This window comes from Myotis daubentonii, chromosome 2 (assembly GCF_963259705.1).
Source record: "Myotis daubentonii chromosome 2, mMyoDau2.1, whole genome shotgun sequence".
In the NCBI taxonomy this organism is placed as follows: Eukaryota; Metazoa; Chordata; class Mammalia; order Chiroptera; family Vespertilionidae; genus Myotis; species Myotis daubentonii.
The window spans coordinates 67,466,172-67,483,304 of record NC_081841.1 but is presented as its reverse complement, the minus strand read 5'-3'; the positions used below and the strand labels follow the sequence as shown (position 1 = coordinate 67,483,304).

Below are 17,133 nucleotides of genomic sequence, written 5' to 3'. Positions count from 1 at the left end.
TACCAAAATATATGCTTTTTTGTCGATCTGACCAAAAAAGGGTATTTTTTTGTTCATTCACACCAGATGGCTATTGTTGTGTTGGCTGTTGTCATTTTTTTCCTTTGACAATCTAGGGGAAAAGAGGTCAGTGCACCTAAGTAATCAGGTACTGTATGTTTCAATATTCTTGTTGAAAATTTCTGGTATATTGTATTATGTATTCACCACCCAAAGTCAAGTCTTTTTCTGAGGAGTGACAAGTTTTGATTTCTAGACAATTTTTTAAACTTTCCAGTATGTATAATACACATTTCAAAGTAGAGGTAAAAATTCTATAGACTTGCTCTAGTGCAGAGATGGCGAACCTTTTGAGCTCGGCATGTCAGCATTTTGAAAAACCCTAACTTAACTCTGGTGCCGTGTCACATATAGAAATTTTTTGATATTTGCAACCATAGTAAAACAAAGACTTATATTTTTGATACTTATTTTATATATTTAAATGCCATTTAACAAAGAAAAATCAACCAAAAAAATGAGTTCGCGTGTCATAGGATCGCCATCACTGCTCTAGTGAGTATTTAATGCTAATAAAATTATAAATAGCTACATTAAACATCCAGTTAATGAAACTCCGAACCACTAATTTTAAAGTTCCATAAATGCAAATTAAGATAGAATGTACAGATAGCAGTATTTCCATAAATAAGATTAAAACGTTAAGAGCAGCCCTGGCCGATTTGGCTCAGTGGATAGAGCATCGGCCTGCAGACTGAAGGGTCCTGGGTTAAATTCCGGTCAAGGGCATGTACCTTGATTGCAGGGCCCTCCCTGGCTGGGGCCTGGTCAGGGCTCATACAGGAGGCAACCTATCGATGTGTTTCTCTCACATCAATATTTCTCTCTGTCTTTCCCTCTTTCTCTAAAAAATAAAAGAAAAAATCAATGGAAAAATATCCCTGGGTGAGGATTAAAAAAAATTGTAATAAAATAAAATAAATTGTACTTCTGTATACTAGCAACCAGCAATTAGAAATTAAACATCTAAAAAAAATTTAAGATCAGAATTTAGCATGTTCTCCCTTCCATTAGTATTCCAGCATCTTCCCCTTCTCTCTCTCTTCTTTCCCCACACGCTTCTAAACTCTACGGGACCTAAACTCTAAGAGACCCTCCCCAAGATTTGCAACCAGAGGAGCAAAGGGCAGCAGCAGCTCGTCCAGGAGTAGCTCCCTGAACATGTCCCCAAAGCCCCTTTTCTCTGACTTCTCAATGAACCAAAACAGCCCAGCCTAGGTTCTCTCCTGTTGCTTCTTCTATCCTAAGCCCCTCCTTGATTCACTGTCCCCAGCTTTAATAAATGTACTCAAAATAAGAAGAGAGCAGAAATTAAAACTCTGCAAGTTTGTAACAGGAATTAGATAATGAAAACTTTAAAATCAGGAGTCATACTGTGTTTCTTTCTCTCTTACAGTTCTGAATCCTAGTTTGAGACCTTACGTAGATATTTTTCCTTTGTAAAATTGAGATAGCTGACATTTAGGAATAGGTAAAAATAACTGATTTGAAGACAAAATAATTGAACTATATTTAATTGGGATGTCTACCAAAGTAAGTTTAATGACTACCAAATTAAAAGCTAGAAGATCTGAAATTTGTTTTAAAGTTACTATTATTGCCCTCCTAATTGTATAAGCAAGCACATAGAAAAAATCACTTTAGTAACTTCAAAGTTAACTGCTAGAATAGCTCAAAATCAATACCAATTCATATGGTAAGTTTACTTACCCATGTTAGATTTCCAATGTATAATGCAATTCTCTTTCCCGTATACGTATAGACAACATTTGGTGCTGCTCCTTTACCCACATCATCACCAACAGTTGGTGGGAGAGTATCCATGTAATCCCGGTCTTCTGGGGCATCTCCATTATTTGCGGATGGAGAGATGACATCATCATACAAATCTATCTGATCATGCCCACCATATTCAGCTTCCTGGATACAAAAATAATGTTTTTAAGTCATACAATAGTCAGACTACTACACTAAAGAGATTTGAATATAAATTCATTCAACTATTAATTTAAAAAAAAACACAATTTAATTCAACTATTTGTTTTTAAAGTCTTGTAGAAGATTAAAAAAAAGGCCAAAAACTTTATGCCACACGTTTGTTTTTTAATTTACTGATTATAGAAATGTTGATTTCCACTTATTTATACATTCATTGATTGCTCCTAGTACGTGTCCTGACTGGGGATTGAACACACAACCTTGGACAGTGAACTAAAGCTACCCAACGAGGGCCAAACTTGTATTCTTAAACAGTACCTATAAAGTAAATGTCTATACGGTGAAAGCTATTTTTCCACTATTTATTATAACATGGAAAATAATGTTCCTCTGGGAAAAGAATGACATGGACTCATAATAAAGTACTAATGTAAAACTTTCCTTAGAAGTAAAATACTCTTAAAGTGAAAGTAATAATACATGAATTAATACAAATAGATGAGCTTTTTTAAAAAAAAAATTGACACACACAAAAAAGACAGAAATAAAGAAAAAATCGACACAAAAAATATCACAAATATCAGAGCCATTACAAATATTTAACTGAAGAAAAACACAACTATTATTTTTGATGGTATTTAAGATCTTTTTTCCTAGCCCTGCGAAATCTTTTAGTTTTGGGGGAAAAGTTTAGTGAGCTAAGCCATAGGGAAGGAATGATGAAATGTGGGCATGTAAATAATTCTGAAAGTTATAACAAATGAACAAGGGAAAGATAAACAATACATAAAACACAAGTAAAACTATACAAATTACTGTCTAGCAATAGCTTTATTATTCTCAGTTAACAAAGAGTTAATGCTTACCTGACTTAGATTATCTAGTCAATTAGCAAGAGAAAACGGACCTTGGAAAGCTGTGTCACTAACAGAATTAAAGCAATGCTAGTGGATGCCACTTACATGCCTAAATAAGCAAGGAAGAGGGAAAAAAAGAAACATATATAAAGAAGAGAAAAAGAAAAAGGGAGGGTTCAATTTTAAATAAGCCCCCCGCACCCCCAAGTAAGTGCAGCTATTGGCAGAACACTCAACACCATTTAAAATTGCCTTTGGTTCCCTAGCTGGTTTGGCTCAGTGGATCGAGTGTCGGCCTGCGGACTGAAGGGTCCCAGGTTCGATTCCGGTCAAGGGCACATGCCAGGATCCCCAGTAGGGGACGTGCAAGAGGCAGCCAATCAATGATTCTCTCTCATCATTGATGTCTCTCTCTCTCTCCCTCTCCCTCCCTCTCTGAAATCAATAAAAATATATTTAAAAAATAAAATAAAATTGCCTTTGGTAACCATCATTGGGTCACAGGCTTAACTAACCTGTATCAGAGGAAAACCTATTTCCATCTTTCTGCCTTTCGACCAAGTACCTAAAATCAATGTGAACTATTTTATTCTTATGATGTAGAATGCTGTAAAAGTAGGTTTATAGGTGTTGTATGAAAAATACAGTAATTAATCAATACCATAAAACCTTTCGCGAACTCACAACTGTAAACCTATTTTTGCCACACCCCGTATCTGTGACAATAAAGAGAAGCAATCAATTACAAAACAATACAGACATAATAACTCATATCCTCTCCCATTAATACAATTTATTAAGGATGAACTGTTATACAAATGGCACATTAAGAGGAGCAAAGTTTAGGGACTATTACATGGATAGAGAATGACCTAAAGAGCATTTGTAAAATGATTGTAAACAGATTAACAAAGTATTGTTATTATAGGCCCTATAGGAACATAGCTATTACTTTGTTGTTCAGAGGAAGCTAGAGCAAAATTTTAAAGAGAAAAAGAAAACCTAGACAGGGAAATACCATTTATACACATGGCCAAAGGGACCTGAAATTTGTCAAGTCGTCTTCAGGTAATCTTCTGCATGATAAAGTTAACCAATTTACCAATTCTATAACAGAATCTTTACATAACAATTTTTTTATGAGGTAGAATGTAAGACATTTAATAAGGGGCCCAATATCTTAAGGTAGGTCAACGAACAAAGCCATCTTTAGCAATAGGCAGAAACTAAGACAAGTCAGGGAATAATGCCATAAATTTGTTGGTACAGCAACATCAAAATAATTTTTCAGAACTGAGTTTTTGTTAAAATACATGTTCAAATTGCAGTAAGAGAAAAAAGGAGGGTGAATTTTGTAATGAAGTTTCAGTGTAGCTGAAGCTTCAGGTGACATAGTTGCAGCAGTGGTTCCATACACCTGAGATAATAAAAAGCTTCCCACAAGAGGTTGTGGGCACTGTAAACTCTTTTGCAATCCAGTTCTGTACCTTAAATATAATCCTATCTAATAAAAGAGAAACATGGTAATTAGCCGTACCTCTGCTACCCTTCCCATTGGCTACTCAGGGCGATATGCAAATTAACTGCCAGCCAAGATGGCAGCCGGCAGCCAGGCAGCTTGAAGCGAACATGAGGCTTGCTTGCCTCAGTGACGGAGGAAACCAATGTTCCCCGCCTGCCACTGCCGGCCTCTGAGCTTGCAGTTTGAAACATTGTTACAAATATAGAAGCTAAACAAAACCCCAGAAACCTGCTTTCAGCCAGCCAGGATCTCAGAGCTGGAGTTGAAACAGTGTTTCGATTATAGAAACCAAACAAACCAGATACCTGCTTTCAGCAGCCGAGGCCTCAGAGCTGGAGCCAAGCGTCAGAGCTAAAGCTGGCCCAGAATAAAAAAAAGAAAAGAAAAAAAAGGAGTGGTTGGGAGCTTCAGTCACCCACCAGCCTGAAAACAGTCCTCAGCCGCTAACCCAGGCTGGCCAGGCACCCAAGCAGGACCCCCACCCTGATCCAGGATACCCTTCAGGGAAAACTAGCCGGCCCCCACCCGAGCACCAGGCCTCTAGCCTATATAGTAAAAGGGTAACATGCCTCCCAGCACCGGGATCAGTGGAGCCACGAGGCCTCCCGGCACCAGGATCAGCGTGACAGGGGGCAGCGCCCAAACCCCCTGATCACCCTGTGGCTCTGTGTGTAACAGGGGGCGGGGCCACAACCTCCCTATCCGCCCTGCTCTGTTCGTGACAGGGGGAAGCACCCCAACCCCCTGAGCAGCCCTGCTCTGTGCCTGATAGGGGGGAGCTCTCCAACCCCCTGATCGCCATGCGGCTCTGTGTGTAACAGGGTGCGGCGCCCCAACCCCCCGATCGGCCCTGCTCTGTGTGTGACAGGGTGCGGCGCGCCCCCCCCACCCCCACAGGCCCTGCTCTGTGTGTGACAGGGTAGAGCCATAACCTCCCCATCGGCCCTGCCCTGAGTGTGACAGTGGCGGCGCCCCAACCCCCTGATCGGCTCTGCTCTGTGGGTGATAGAGGGCGGCGCCGCAACCCACCCATCCCCACAGGCCCTGCTGTGTGTGTGACGGGGTAGAGCCATAACCTCCCCATTGGCCCTGCCCTGAATATGACAGGGTGCGGCGCCCCAACCCCCTGATCCACCCTGCTCTGTGTGACAGGAGGCAGTGCCCCAACTCCCCTATCGGCCCTACTCTGTGAGTGACAGGGGGGAGCTCCTCAACCCCATGATTGGCCCTGCTCTGTGAGTGACAGGGTACAGAGCCCCAACACCCCTGATGGGCCCTGCTGTGTGTGTGACAGCGGGGAGCTCCTCAACCCCCTGATCGGCCTGCTCTGTGCATGACAGGGTACGGAGCTGAACCCCACAGATGGGCCCTGCTCTGTGAGTGACAGGGGGCACCACCCCAACCCCGATTGGCCCTGCTCTGTGCGTGACAGGGGTGGCGCCACAACCTCCCCATCGACCCTGCCTTGAGTGTGACAGGGGGCGGTACCCCAACCCCCCAATCGGCCCTACCCTGAGCGTGACTGAGGGTGGCATCACAACCTCCCGATCCGCCCTGCTCTGTACATGACAGGGGGCGGCACCTAGGGATTGGGCCTGCCCTCTACCACCCTAAGCCAGCAGGTCTTATCTCCCGAGGGGTCCCAGACTGGGAGAAGGCACAGGCCGGGCTGAGGGACCCCCTCTGGCCGAGTGCACAGATTTTTGTGCACCGGGCCTCTAGTAATAATAATAATAACAACATTAGTATTATTATTATACAAAGGGAGTTGTGTTTGCTCAGCAGAGACTATAATCACAATATAAGGCCTGAGAGAGAATAAGTTTATACTTTCACCAAACATGTTAACACATTACTTGATTTTTCATTGGTTGTAAATCCAGGAAAATGTTAACATAAACAAACAATTCCTTACAAGCATAATTGCAGCTACACTAACCTGGTGAATCACAACCACTTACTATTTTTGTCTTTCCATGAATTCCTACGTTGACACCAACCAATTTTCCATATTGATATGACTTCCAGTATTTTAGGACCTGCCACTTTGGATGGACTGCTTCCAATTGGTTGAAGTATGATGCTAATTGAGACCACGGTCCTGGGGTTCGATTTCCACATGGACTAGTTAACTTTGCTCTATCTCAAGGCCACAGACTGACCTTCTAGCCCCAAAGGTACACATTTGGATATGGTGAAAAAATACTAATGCATCTAAATACATTTGTCGCTCTGACCAAAATTCAGCTCAAAGCGCATACTCGTTTGTAGTATTAGTAATCTTCCTTTTCGGCTTAAGTATCACACATTAAAAAAAAATATATAGAACATATCCTACTTTTTAAAATATATTTCTTTATTGATTTCAGAGAGGAAGGAAGAGGGAGAGAGAGATAGAAACATCAATGATAAGAGAGAATTGATTGGCTGCCTCCTGCACTCCCCCTACTGGGGATCGAGCCTGCAACCCAGGCATGTGCCCTTGGCCGGAATCGAACCCGGGACCCTTCAGTCCGCAGGCCGACGCTCTATCCAATGAGCCAAGCCGGCTAGGGCACATATGCTACTTTTTGTTCCCACTTTAAAAAGAGGGGAGAAAAAAAACAAACCAAGATGGCGCATAGGTAAACACTGGAAATTGCTGCCTCTCACAACCACTTCAAAAATACAACTAAAAGACAAAAACGGACATCATCCAGAACCACAGGAAGGCTGGCTGAGTGGAAACTCTACAACTAGAAGGAAAGAGAAAAGCACATTGAGACTCAGAGGAGGTGCAGAAGTAAAGTGCAGAGGAACGGAGGCAAACGAGGAAAGGGCTGGCAACTGAGGACACGGTTGTCTTTTTCAATCGGGAGGGAATCTCAAGCTCCTGATTGCTCTGAACTCCAGTTCTGGGCGAATCTCTGGGGACCCAGACTCATACGGGGAGAAACTGGACTATCTGGCAACGGTCGGAACTTGAGGGAGGCTTTCTCTCAAAGGTGCTTGCAGCGATTACCAGGACACTGAGACGCAGGGTCTCTTAGGGTAGGACTGTGAGCAGTCATAGCTGCTTGCTCCACCCTGTTGATCCCGAGACCCTGTCCCACCCAAGCTGTGCCCAGAGGCTTTTGCATATGAAAGGCCTGGCCCTTTGCAATCTGATAATTACCTAATGAACTGCAGTTGGGTCAGAGAGACCCAGAACATCCAAAAGAAGGCCCAAGGCCCCACAGCAGCTTGCACTGCTTCACAGCTGGGCCTCATCTGGGCACCTCCAAACCCCAAACAAAGAAGAGGAATCTGCAGATCTCTCCATAGCTCCTGCTGGATAGCCTCAGGCAGAGGCTAAATTAGCACCTCCTTAGATCCAAGAGCCAGTGTACCCAGTGGTCAGAGTGGGACCATCCACATTACAACTCCTCAGATCCATAAGGAGGCCCCATACTTAAGCTACACTCAGGGGGCAGACTCAGTGAGCACTAAAGCCCCAATGAAGCAAGTCTTGCCCATAAGGGTGTCTCCAGCACAGAAGTTCTCCCACTGCAGACACAGCTGATTCTCACAGCCAATTGGCCTGGAGGTCAATTCCTCCCAGTGATACCTACAACAGTCAAGACTAAATTATAGCAGGACTGTGCATAAAGCCCACAAAGGGGTGGACCAAGAGTATTCACCTCAGGTAATTGCGGAGGCTGAGCCACTGGGCCCTATAGGACACCTAGCACACAAAGCCACTCTATCAACACAGGGAAGCATAAAATTGCAGAGACAAAGAAACAGGTTACAAATGACAGAAATAGTGGAAAGCAAACTACTGGATATAGAGTTCAAAACCACTTTTAAGGTTTTTCAAGAATTTTCTAGAAACCGCCGATAAATTTAGTGAGATCCTCAAGAAATCTAATGAGACCCTTGAGGTTATGAAAAAGGACCAACTAGAAATTAAGCATACACTGACTGAAATAAAGGATACTATACAAAGTTCCAACAGCAGACTAGAGGATCGCAAGACCCAAGTCAAAGATCTGAAACACGAAGAAGCAAAAAACACCCAACCAGAAAAACAAAAAGAAAAAAGAATCCCAAAAATATGAAGATAGTGTAAGGAGCCTCTGGGACAACTTCAAACGTACCAACATCCGAATTATAGGGGTGCCAGAAGAAGAGAGAGAGCAAGATATTGAAAACCTATTTGAAGAAATAATGACAGAAAACTTCCCCCACCTGGTGAAAGAAATAGACTTACAAGTCCAGGAAGCGCAGAGAACCCCAAACAAAAGGAATCCAAAGAGGACCACACCACAACACATCATAATTAAAATGCCAAGAGCAAAAGGCAAAGAGAGAATCTTAAAAGCAGCAAGAGAAAAAGTCACTTACCTACAAGGAAGTACCCATAGGACTGTCAGCTGATTTCTCAACAGAACTATGCAGGCCAGAAGGGAGTGGCAAGAAATTTTCAAAGTGATGAATACCAAGAACCTACAACCAAGATTACTTTACCCAGCAAAGCTATTATTCAGACTTGAAGGTCAGAGAAAGAGCTTCACTGATAAGAAAAAGCTAAAGGAGTTCATCATCACCAAACCAGGATTATATGAAATGCTGAAAGGTATCCTTTAAGAACAGGAAGAAGAAGAAAAAGGTAAAGATACAAATTATGAACAACAAATACATATCTATCAACAAGTTAATCTAAAAATCAAGTGAATAAATAATCTGATGAACAGAATAAACTGGTGAATATAATAGAATCAGGGGTATAGAAAGGGAGTGGACTGACTATTCTGGCGGGGGGGAGGGGGGGCTGCGGGAAGAGACTGGACAAAAATCGTACACCTATGGATGAGGGGGGGGTAAGGGCAGAGGGGGGGGTGGGAACCGGGTGGAGGGGAGCTATGGTGGGAAAAAAGAGGAACAACTGTAATAATCTGAACAATAAAGATTTAATTTAAAAAAAGAAAGAAAAATAATTTACTAAAGCCATACAATTTAATGTGATATATAAGATATAACATAGAATGTTTCCAATAAATTTTTCATAAACCTTGTCCTCAAAAAAAAAGGGGGGCGGGGAACAAGCATATCCTGAAATTATGCAAAATGTTTATCATACATTAAAGAAAGTTCTGAAAGTCTATTTTAACAAAAAATGCCGTCTACAAAGAGAAATAGTCAACAATGTCAGGTGCTACTATGCAAAATCTTTTCAATCATCTTTAGGAAATTTTAGTAACATTTAAAAACAAGAAAACATAACATTACCCCCCTGACTGTTTGATACCAAATGCTGCCCAATCTTAACTTTTCATAGTAGCTAATCACCAATAGAGTTGTGCATTATATATAACTTCCAAGAATTAACAGCCCTTAGGATTTATTTTAAAAATGCACTAGTTTTTTTTTTCATTCCCTGCATTCTAAATCACTACAATCATTCTAAAGGCTAGGTATCTCCTAAAGATTTTACACTTCAAGATTATGTTCTACATGATATACAAGTAGTTGCTGCCAAGTCAGAGAAAACACTTAAAAATTAACTTAGTAAAGTAACCAAAATTTTATCAGTTCCTTTTTAATGTTTTGTGACCATTTTTCATTAGCACCACCCCCTCCCTCCAAAGTTATTTTTAGAGGTAGTTTCCCTAATCACCTCCCATAAAATCTTAATATCAGATATACTATATATACTGAATACCATTATTTGGATGACCATTGTATAGCTGTACTATGTAATTAGTACAGCTATACTCTTCATTCTTCCTGATAGGACCAAGACTGCTACTTCTGGTCCTAAAATTGTAGTAATATCATTCCTGCATATGATACTACCAGTAACGGCACAGCAAAGGCCATTTGTTTCAAAGGTCCTCTATTTAAAAATAAATAAACAAATAAAAGGAATTTAATAGTCATTTCCACTTACAGAAATATAAGCAGGGAAAATTTATATTTTGCATTTAAAAAATGTATTCTATACCAAGAAAGAAAACTGCTGGAACAAAATCCCATCAGATAAATCCAATATGTATTTATCTTTTTAGAAAATACATCATATTCTGACCTTGTCTAATTATGTTCTGAGTATATATTAAAACTAGCTCGTAATTCCTGTAAAAAGCTCGACTAATAGTAAGGAAGCCAGCTTGTTACTAAAAACATGCCACATAAACCACAAAGTGGACAATTTATAGGCAGTTGAATGGATCACACTCATAAATAATAAAATTGAGTGAGAAGAGTTCTAGCTCCCCTAAACATTTCTACCCTAGTTACCCTTATCTTAGAGGGTTTTTTATTGCATATAAATTTACCAGAAATAAGGTTTCACTGATATTTGTCTAATAAACTCATTTTCCAAAACTGGCTGGAGTAAATATACATTATGATTAAACTAGAGGCCCAGTGCACGGATCCGTGCACTGGTGGGGTCCCTCGGCATGGCCTGTGGGGATCAGGTTGAAATAGGCTCTCCGACATCCCCCAAGGGGACCCGGATTGTGAGGGCACAGGCCAGGCAGAGGGACCCCATGGGCGCACGATCTGGGCTGGGGAGGGACTGCAGGAGGGCTCCAGGGGCATGTCCCGCCATCTTGCCCAGTCCTGATCAGCCAGACCCCAGCAGCAAGCTAACCTACTGGTCAGAGCATCTTCTCCCCTTGGTGGTCAGTGCGCATCAGAGCGACTGGTTGAATGGTAAGATACTTAGCATATTAGGCTTTTTTATTATATAGGATATAAAGTATAATAACTCATGAAATAAAACTGACTTTCAAGGATGTCTAGGTCCATAACTTCTAAATGAATTTTTTTCCTGGCCACTACCTATGCACATTTTCATTTTAAAGTTCAGTAGTCAGATCAATAACTTAATTCTACATTAGCTTTTGACCCCCAAAAAGCAAAATACACAGTACTTCAATGCATACAGTACCAGCTTTCCTAAAGTTCAGAGTATTGTTGACTTTCCTCTTCCTTACCAACAATAATTCTACAGATGAAGGAGTGGATTCTACAATACACAACCTATCAGTGTTACAATTATGTGTAACACTAGTGCACTATATCTAAACTTTGTATCCCTCCTTGTTGGCATATAACAAAAACTCAGGAAATATATTTTGAGCAACTGAATTTTTAAAAATTCAATTATTTCAGTCAAAATAGAAGTCTATAATTATTAAATATTAGGTTAGTAACACTATATTTGAGTACAAATCCCAGTTTAAATTCAACTGATACACACTACAGGCTAAAACAAAACCGCTTTCTTCTCAACTCCGAAATCAAGTAATGTAGAGGGGTTTGGAAGTAGTTCAAATTCTCCTTCCATTGGAGCAACTGTTCTCAATTTGGTTACATCCAAAGACCTTCAACTTAAGTATGCATAGAGAATAGCCCAGTCCCTTGTGCTTCTCCCATTCAACTTTATTCTCTATTCTAAAATTCTTCTGATGAAGAAAGGGACTCTACTATAGATTCATTAATTTATTCTTACCCTACGTCCAAATTGAAGTTTCTCCTAACAGTTAACATTTCATACTGTGCTTTTCCAAAATACACACACACAAAAAAAAAGTGCTTCATAAAAGTATGACTATTTAAAGTGGAAGAAATAGGAAATACATAGACCATGGAGAATTTTAAAGTACACAAATTCAATGAAAACTGCAGCTCCCATTAAAGAACAAAGATTTGTAAATGCTTACAGCAGTTTAAAAGCTAAAATAGTCAAGACTGTTTATACTTAGTAAAACATTTTCCTCAACTACAACAAAATAAATTATAGTTTATTACAGCAACCAATACAAATAATGGCACTAGCTAATAATATAGTGGTAAAGTAAATAAATCAGTAGTGATTTTGTAGTTGCCTCAAATTCTGGTAAAATTTCAGGAAAAGAAAGTCAATAATACTAACATTTTAAAAAACAGAATGAATGTTGCAAACCAACTATCCTTTGTGGCTTCGATTTAATCCCATTAATTGATTCAAAAGTATAACTGCTTTACTGATAAAATTATACAACTATGTGTGAGATAAAATGCTGTAGGTACAAGTCAAAAGTTACACTTTAAAAATAATACTATCAAATAGCTCCACATCAGGGCCACAAAATTTTAATCTCTTCTTACCTCCTGCTCAGCCAACACTAGTTATAGCAGAGATAAACAAGTATCACTTCATCCTATATGAATTAGAGAAATGTCCATAACCAAATTAAGTCTGCGAATGTCTAAAATATGTTTCTCAAAGAGATCCTGAAGAAAAGCTCAATTTCTAAAATTGCACACCAATTCTTTATTGGGTGTAGAAAAACAAAGCAAATGTATACTTTTTTAAAAATTTATTTAATTCAGAGGGAGAGGGAAACAGAGATAGAAACATCAATGGTGAGAATCACTAATCGGCTGCCTCTTGCACGCCCCCAGCTGGGGATCCAACCCCAAACCCAGGCATGTGCCCTGACAGGGAATCCAAGTGGCGACCTCTTGGTTCATAGATCAATGCTCAACCGCTAAGTCACACCAGGCGGGACAAATGTATACTCTTGTAAGAAAAGCTAATAAAGACAGTTTTGAACACTTAATTATTCCTTACTTGTAGGTATGACCCGCTTTTGGATTAAATGATAAAAGGGGAGAAAAATTTCTGGAGGTCTTTATCTAATGACCTTAAAAGCATTAGATCTGCCTGTGTAGCACTCAAGATAATAGTCACTGACAACTAAGGCATCATATATTCAAAATATAAGCACAACAAAAAGAACAATTTTAAAACTTAACGTTTGATTACAATGGTTTACATTTAAGCATATTCAGTTTTAACATAGGAAACATTTAAAGCTAACTAAAATTTATTTTCCCTAATATTGAAACCAGGGGCACATAGTCATTATTCCTGAAAAAAAAAACACACACACAAAAAAAAACAGAATGATACGGGTTTCTAGCTTTCCCAATTAAAACAAAAACTCTCACATAAGATCCCTAATGGAGGGAGGGGGAAAAAAATCAAACACATTAACCAGTAGAATTTTATTAAGTTTCTCATACAGCCTTGGAAAAACATAAAAATAAAGCTTTTAGATACACTGCAGTTAGGCACAACTTGATTTTTTAAAGGTGTTACTCCAGCGTGCTCCCCTCCCTTTGCCCCCCTTCTTCCCTCGCAGGCCTGCCTCTCCTAAATTCTCAGGGAACCCCCCTCCCCCAGACTCGCAACTCAGGGGCAGTGCAGCTCGCCCAGGGCGAAGAGCCCCCTGACCCTGTCTCCAAGGCCCCCTTTTCTCCGACTTCTCAGTGAGGCCAAGCAGCCCAGCCCGCCCAGGCTCCCTCCTGTTGCTGCTTCTACCCTAAACCCTTGTTTCACTGTCCCCAGCTCTAATAAAGCACTCCCCAAAACCAATAAAAAACAAAAATGTGTTACTACCTAAGAGGCAGGGGAGACGTGAACCGCAGGCCTACGGCTGAAACGGCACGACTCCCATCACAAACGAGACCTTTGGCAAGGATGCCCGGCAGCGGGCATCCTAAATCCGCCGCCAGCTGCAGGCCAGCGTGTACCCCCCTTTCTCCAACCCTGCGAAACACAAAGCAGGCCTCTCGGAGGGCATTCCGCACGCTGCTTTGTTTGGAAAAAACGGGCCCTAACAACCCGCTATTTTTAATATCTTCAGGATTTCAGGGGAACGTTTTTTAACCCCTCCTCTGACCTCTTGGTGAGCTACCATCTTTTTTTGTTCCATCCAACCACCCCGCTTCCAAGTCTTCCTGTTGGCCCGGACCGCGTATCTTTCCCGATATTTTCACCGAAAAGGCCACGAACGGCCGGGCCGCCAGCCCTCGACCACCATGGGCGCCGCTGGCGCACCGACTTTGAACACGACCCACGGGTCCAAAAGTCAGAGGACTTGTTGCAAACGCGCCCACACCGAAGCCGCCGCCGCCAAGCGTGAGGGAAGGGGAGGCCGGCGCCACGCCGAAACCCGCCGCCAACACGAGGGGAGCCCGGGAAGCCCGGCGCGCGGGATACAAAGGGCGGTGAACGCGGCCTTCCATGAGGCGACCGTCCGCGGCCAGGAGACAAAATGGAGCGAAGAGAGAAATCGGAGCCCGAGCGGCGCGGCCGGGGAGGGGGGCGGGGGGCGGCGCGCGCCTCGCCGGGCTTCCTCCTCGGCCCGCGACAGGGGAGGGGGCGCGGCGGCGGCGGCCCGCTCTGCCCCGCCGCACACACGCGGTGCCCCTGTTCGGGCCTAGCGCGGCGGGAAGCGCCCGCAGGCCGCCGCCAACAATGGGGAGCGAGGCGGCGGCGAGGGAGGAGCCAGGGGCGGCAGCCTTGCGGCCCGCGGCCGGGATCGGGGCCCCGCGGCGGGTCGCACGGCCCCGCGGCCCGCGAAACGACGCGGTAGAACGAGGGGCGAGGGGGGCGCCGCGCCGGGGTCGGGGGCACGGCCCACGGCGGCAAAAGCGCACGGTCTGCAGCGGTGCCGGCTCGCAGCCCGCGGCGGGCCCAGGGCCTGCGTCTGGGCCGCGGCGCCGCCCGCTTCGGCGGCGGGGGCCCGGGCCCTCACGTACCTGGTTGAACTCTTCGCCTACATCCGCGTAAATGTCTATGTGGTCCACACCGTCCGCCATCTTCCCTCGGCCTCGGCCGCCGCCGCCGCCGCCGCCTCCTGCAGGTCCACCCGCAGCGGCAGCAGCAGCCGAACTAGCGGCGGGGGCGGGGCGCGCTGCGTCACTTCCGCGGCGGGGGGGCGGGGCCCGGGCCGCGGGCGGCGGGAGCGAAAAGCCGCGTCTCGGAGGCCCGAGGCGGTTTCTTTTGTGTGTTTGTGTGTCTGCGGGGGGCTCGGGGGATGGAGGGCGCCCGGGCTGTTTCCGGAGGCGGCGTGTCCTCGCTGCCGCGCACACGCCGACGTTTTGCGGTACTTGGGCTGCACCATGTTCCTTAACGTGGTTCACAGCCAGGGCTCCTAGAAAGGCGGGAATTGTCCGTCCGCGATTCAGTGCAGAGCGTAGCCCAGGGGTGTTAGCGCCGGGGCGCGGGAACAGTGTCCTCCCCCTGCTCCCCCGCTCACACCGACAGCGTTTCGTTTGCCATGTCCACCCTGGGGGGTCCCCGGGGACGGTTGTCATCTTCAATCATTGGCGTGCTGCTGCGGTGATGTGCACTGTGTTTGTTTATGTTCCCAGCCCCAGCTCCTGCCGCCGCCGTCTTTCACCTCCTCTTCCCCCGGGCATTGCCCGCTGTCCTTTTTCCTGGCTAGGTCTGCGGTGGGTTTTCCTCGGAGGAGGGCGGATGCCTCTGACTTGCATGCAGTCGTCCGAGAGCCCGCCCGACGAGGGGGAGGCATCCCGGGCCGGGGCGTCTCCCTGGAACCCTAGAACGCCCCTTCCCCTCGGGGGCGGCGTGGGGGGAGGGACGGGGAATGACACGGAGAAGGGTGTTCTTGGGTCCAAACGCCTCCGTGTACGGATCGGGGAGAGGAGGCCTAACAGAGTAGAAGGGGTTTGGCATCGTGGCCATAAAGGAAGCTGTTATCACCAATACTTGACTCAAAGATGTTGTCGCAGTTTGAAACCTTCCCCCATTCTTTCTTTCTTTCCTTCCCACCGAATTAAAGTGTGTTTCCCTAAGATCCCGACTGTCCAGAAATCATTCATAGAATTGATATATTTTGTTCTGGGTGTGGCGGGGAAGCGTGGTTGGCGTCACAGAGACCAATCTGGCGATCTGGATACCAATTTCTAGCCAGACTATAATGACCTCAGTCAAGTCACCTCATTTCTCTCAGGTTCAACCTCAGAACCCTTAAAATCGGGGTGATCACATTTACCTCACCAAGGTCAAAGTTGATGGTAGTTTTGAATGAGGTAGTATGCAAAATGCCCTACCTATCCTTTCCTGCTTCTTGGCAATGCTGTGCTGATTTTCTTTTTTCCTGGGGCTTTATGATAAAGGATGGTAATGTGGTAGGCATGAAGATGGCCCATTATAGATGGCCATAGGCCAATCATCAGAACCTGTGCATATGCTACCTTCAGTCAGCGGTTCTCAACCTGTGGGTCGCGACCCCTTTGGGGGGTCCAACGACCCTTTCACCGGGGCCCCCTAAGACCATCGGAAAACACATATATAATTACATACTGTTTTTGTGATTAATCACTATGCTTTAATTATGTTCAATTTGTAACAATGAAATTGGGGGTCACCACAACATGAGGAACTGTATTAAAGGGTCTCGGCATTCGGAAGGCTGAGAACCACTGCTTCAGATGAAAAAGGGATTTTTCTGATCTGATTGGAGAAAAGATTATCCTTGATTTCTTGGTGGGTCCATAGTAGTCAAAAGTGAAAAATGGCTGAAGGGTCAGAGAAGGGGATTTTGATAACAGAAGCAATTCTTTTTTTTTAATTATATTGATTTTTTACAGAGAGAAAGGGAGAGAGATAGTTAGAAACATCGATGAGAGAGAAACATCGATCAGCTGCCCCCTGCACATCTCCTACTGGGGATGTGCCCGCAACCCAGGTACATGCCCTTGACCAGAATCAAATCTGGAACCCTTCAGTCCGCAGGCTGACGCTCTATCCACTGAGCCAAACCGGTTTTGGCAACAGAAGCAATTTATGTGGTTTTTTTTGTTTTTGTTAATCCTCACCGGAGGATATTATTTGATTGTTTTAGAGAAATGGAAAGGGGAGAGACAGAGAAACATCTGATGGGAGAGTCTCATGGATTGGTGCCTCCTTCACATGACCAGACCGCC

General features: G+C 44.1%; 1 protein-coding gene across 8 annotated transcripts in view; it reads right to left on the bottom strand.

Annotated features, from left to right (window-relative positions):
* Nucleotides 1-15,099, bottom strand: part of CPSF6 (cleavage and polyadenylation specific factor 6) — a 39,868-nt gene extending 24,769 nt beyond the window's left edge. For all 8 annotated transcript variants that reach the window (XM_059683563.1, XM_059683567.1, XM_059683568.1 and 5 more), the window contains exons 1-2: nt 14,941-15,099; nt 1,771-1,980 (exon numbers count right to left, since the gene is read on the bottom strand). In XM_059683563.1, the coding sequence (XP_059539546.1) occupies nt 1,771-1,980; nt 14,941-15,000 (270 nt within the window). In that variant the 5' untranslated portion in view covers nt 15,001-15,099. The remainder of the gene's footprint in view (nt 1-1,770; nt 1,981-14,940) is intronic.
* Nucleotides 15,100-17,133: the final 2,034 nt, after the last annotated feature.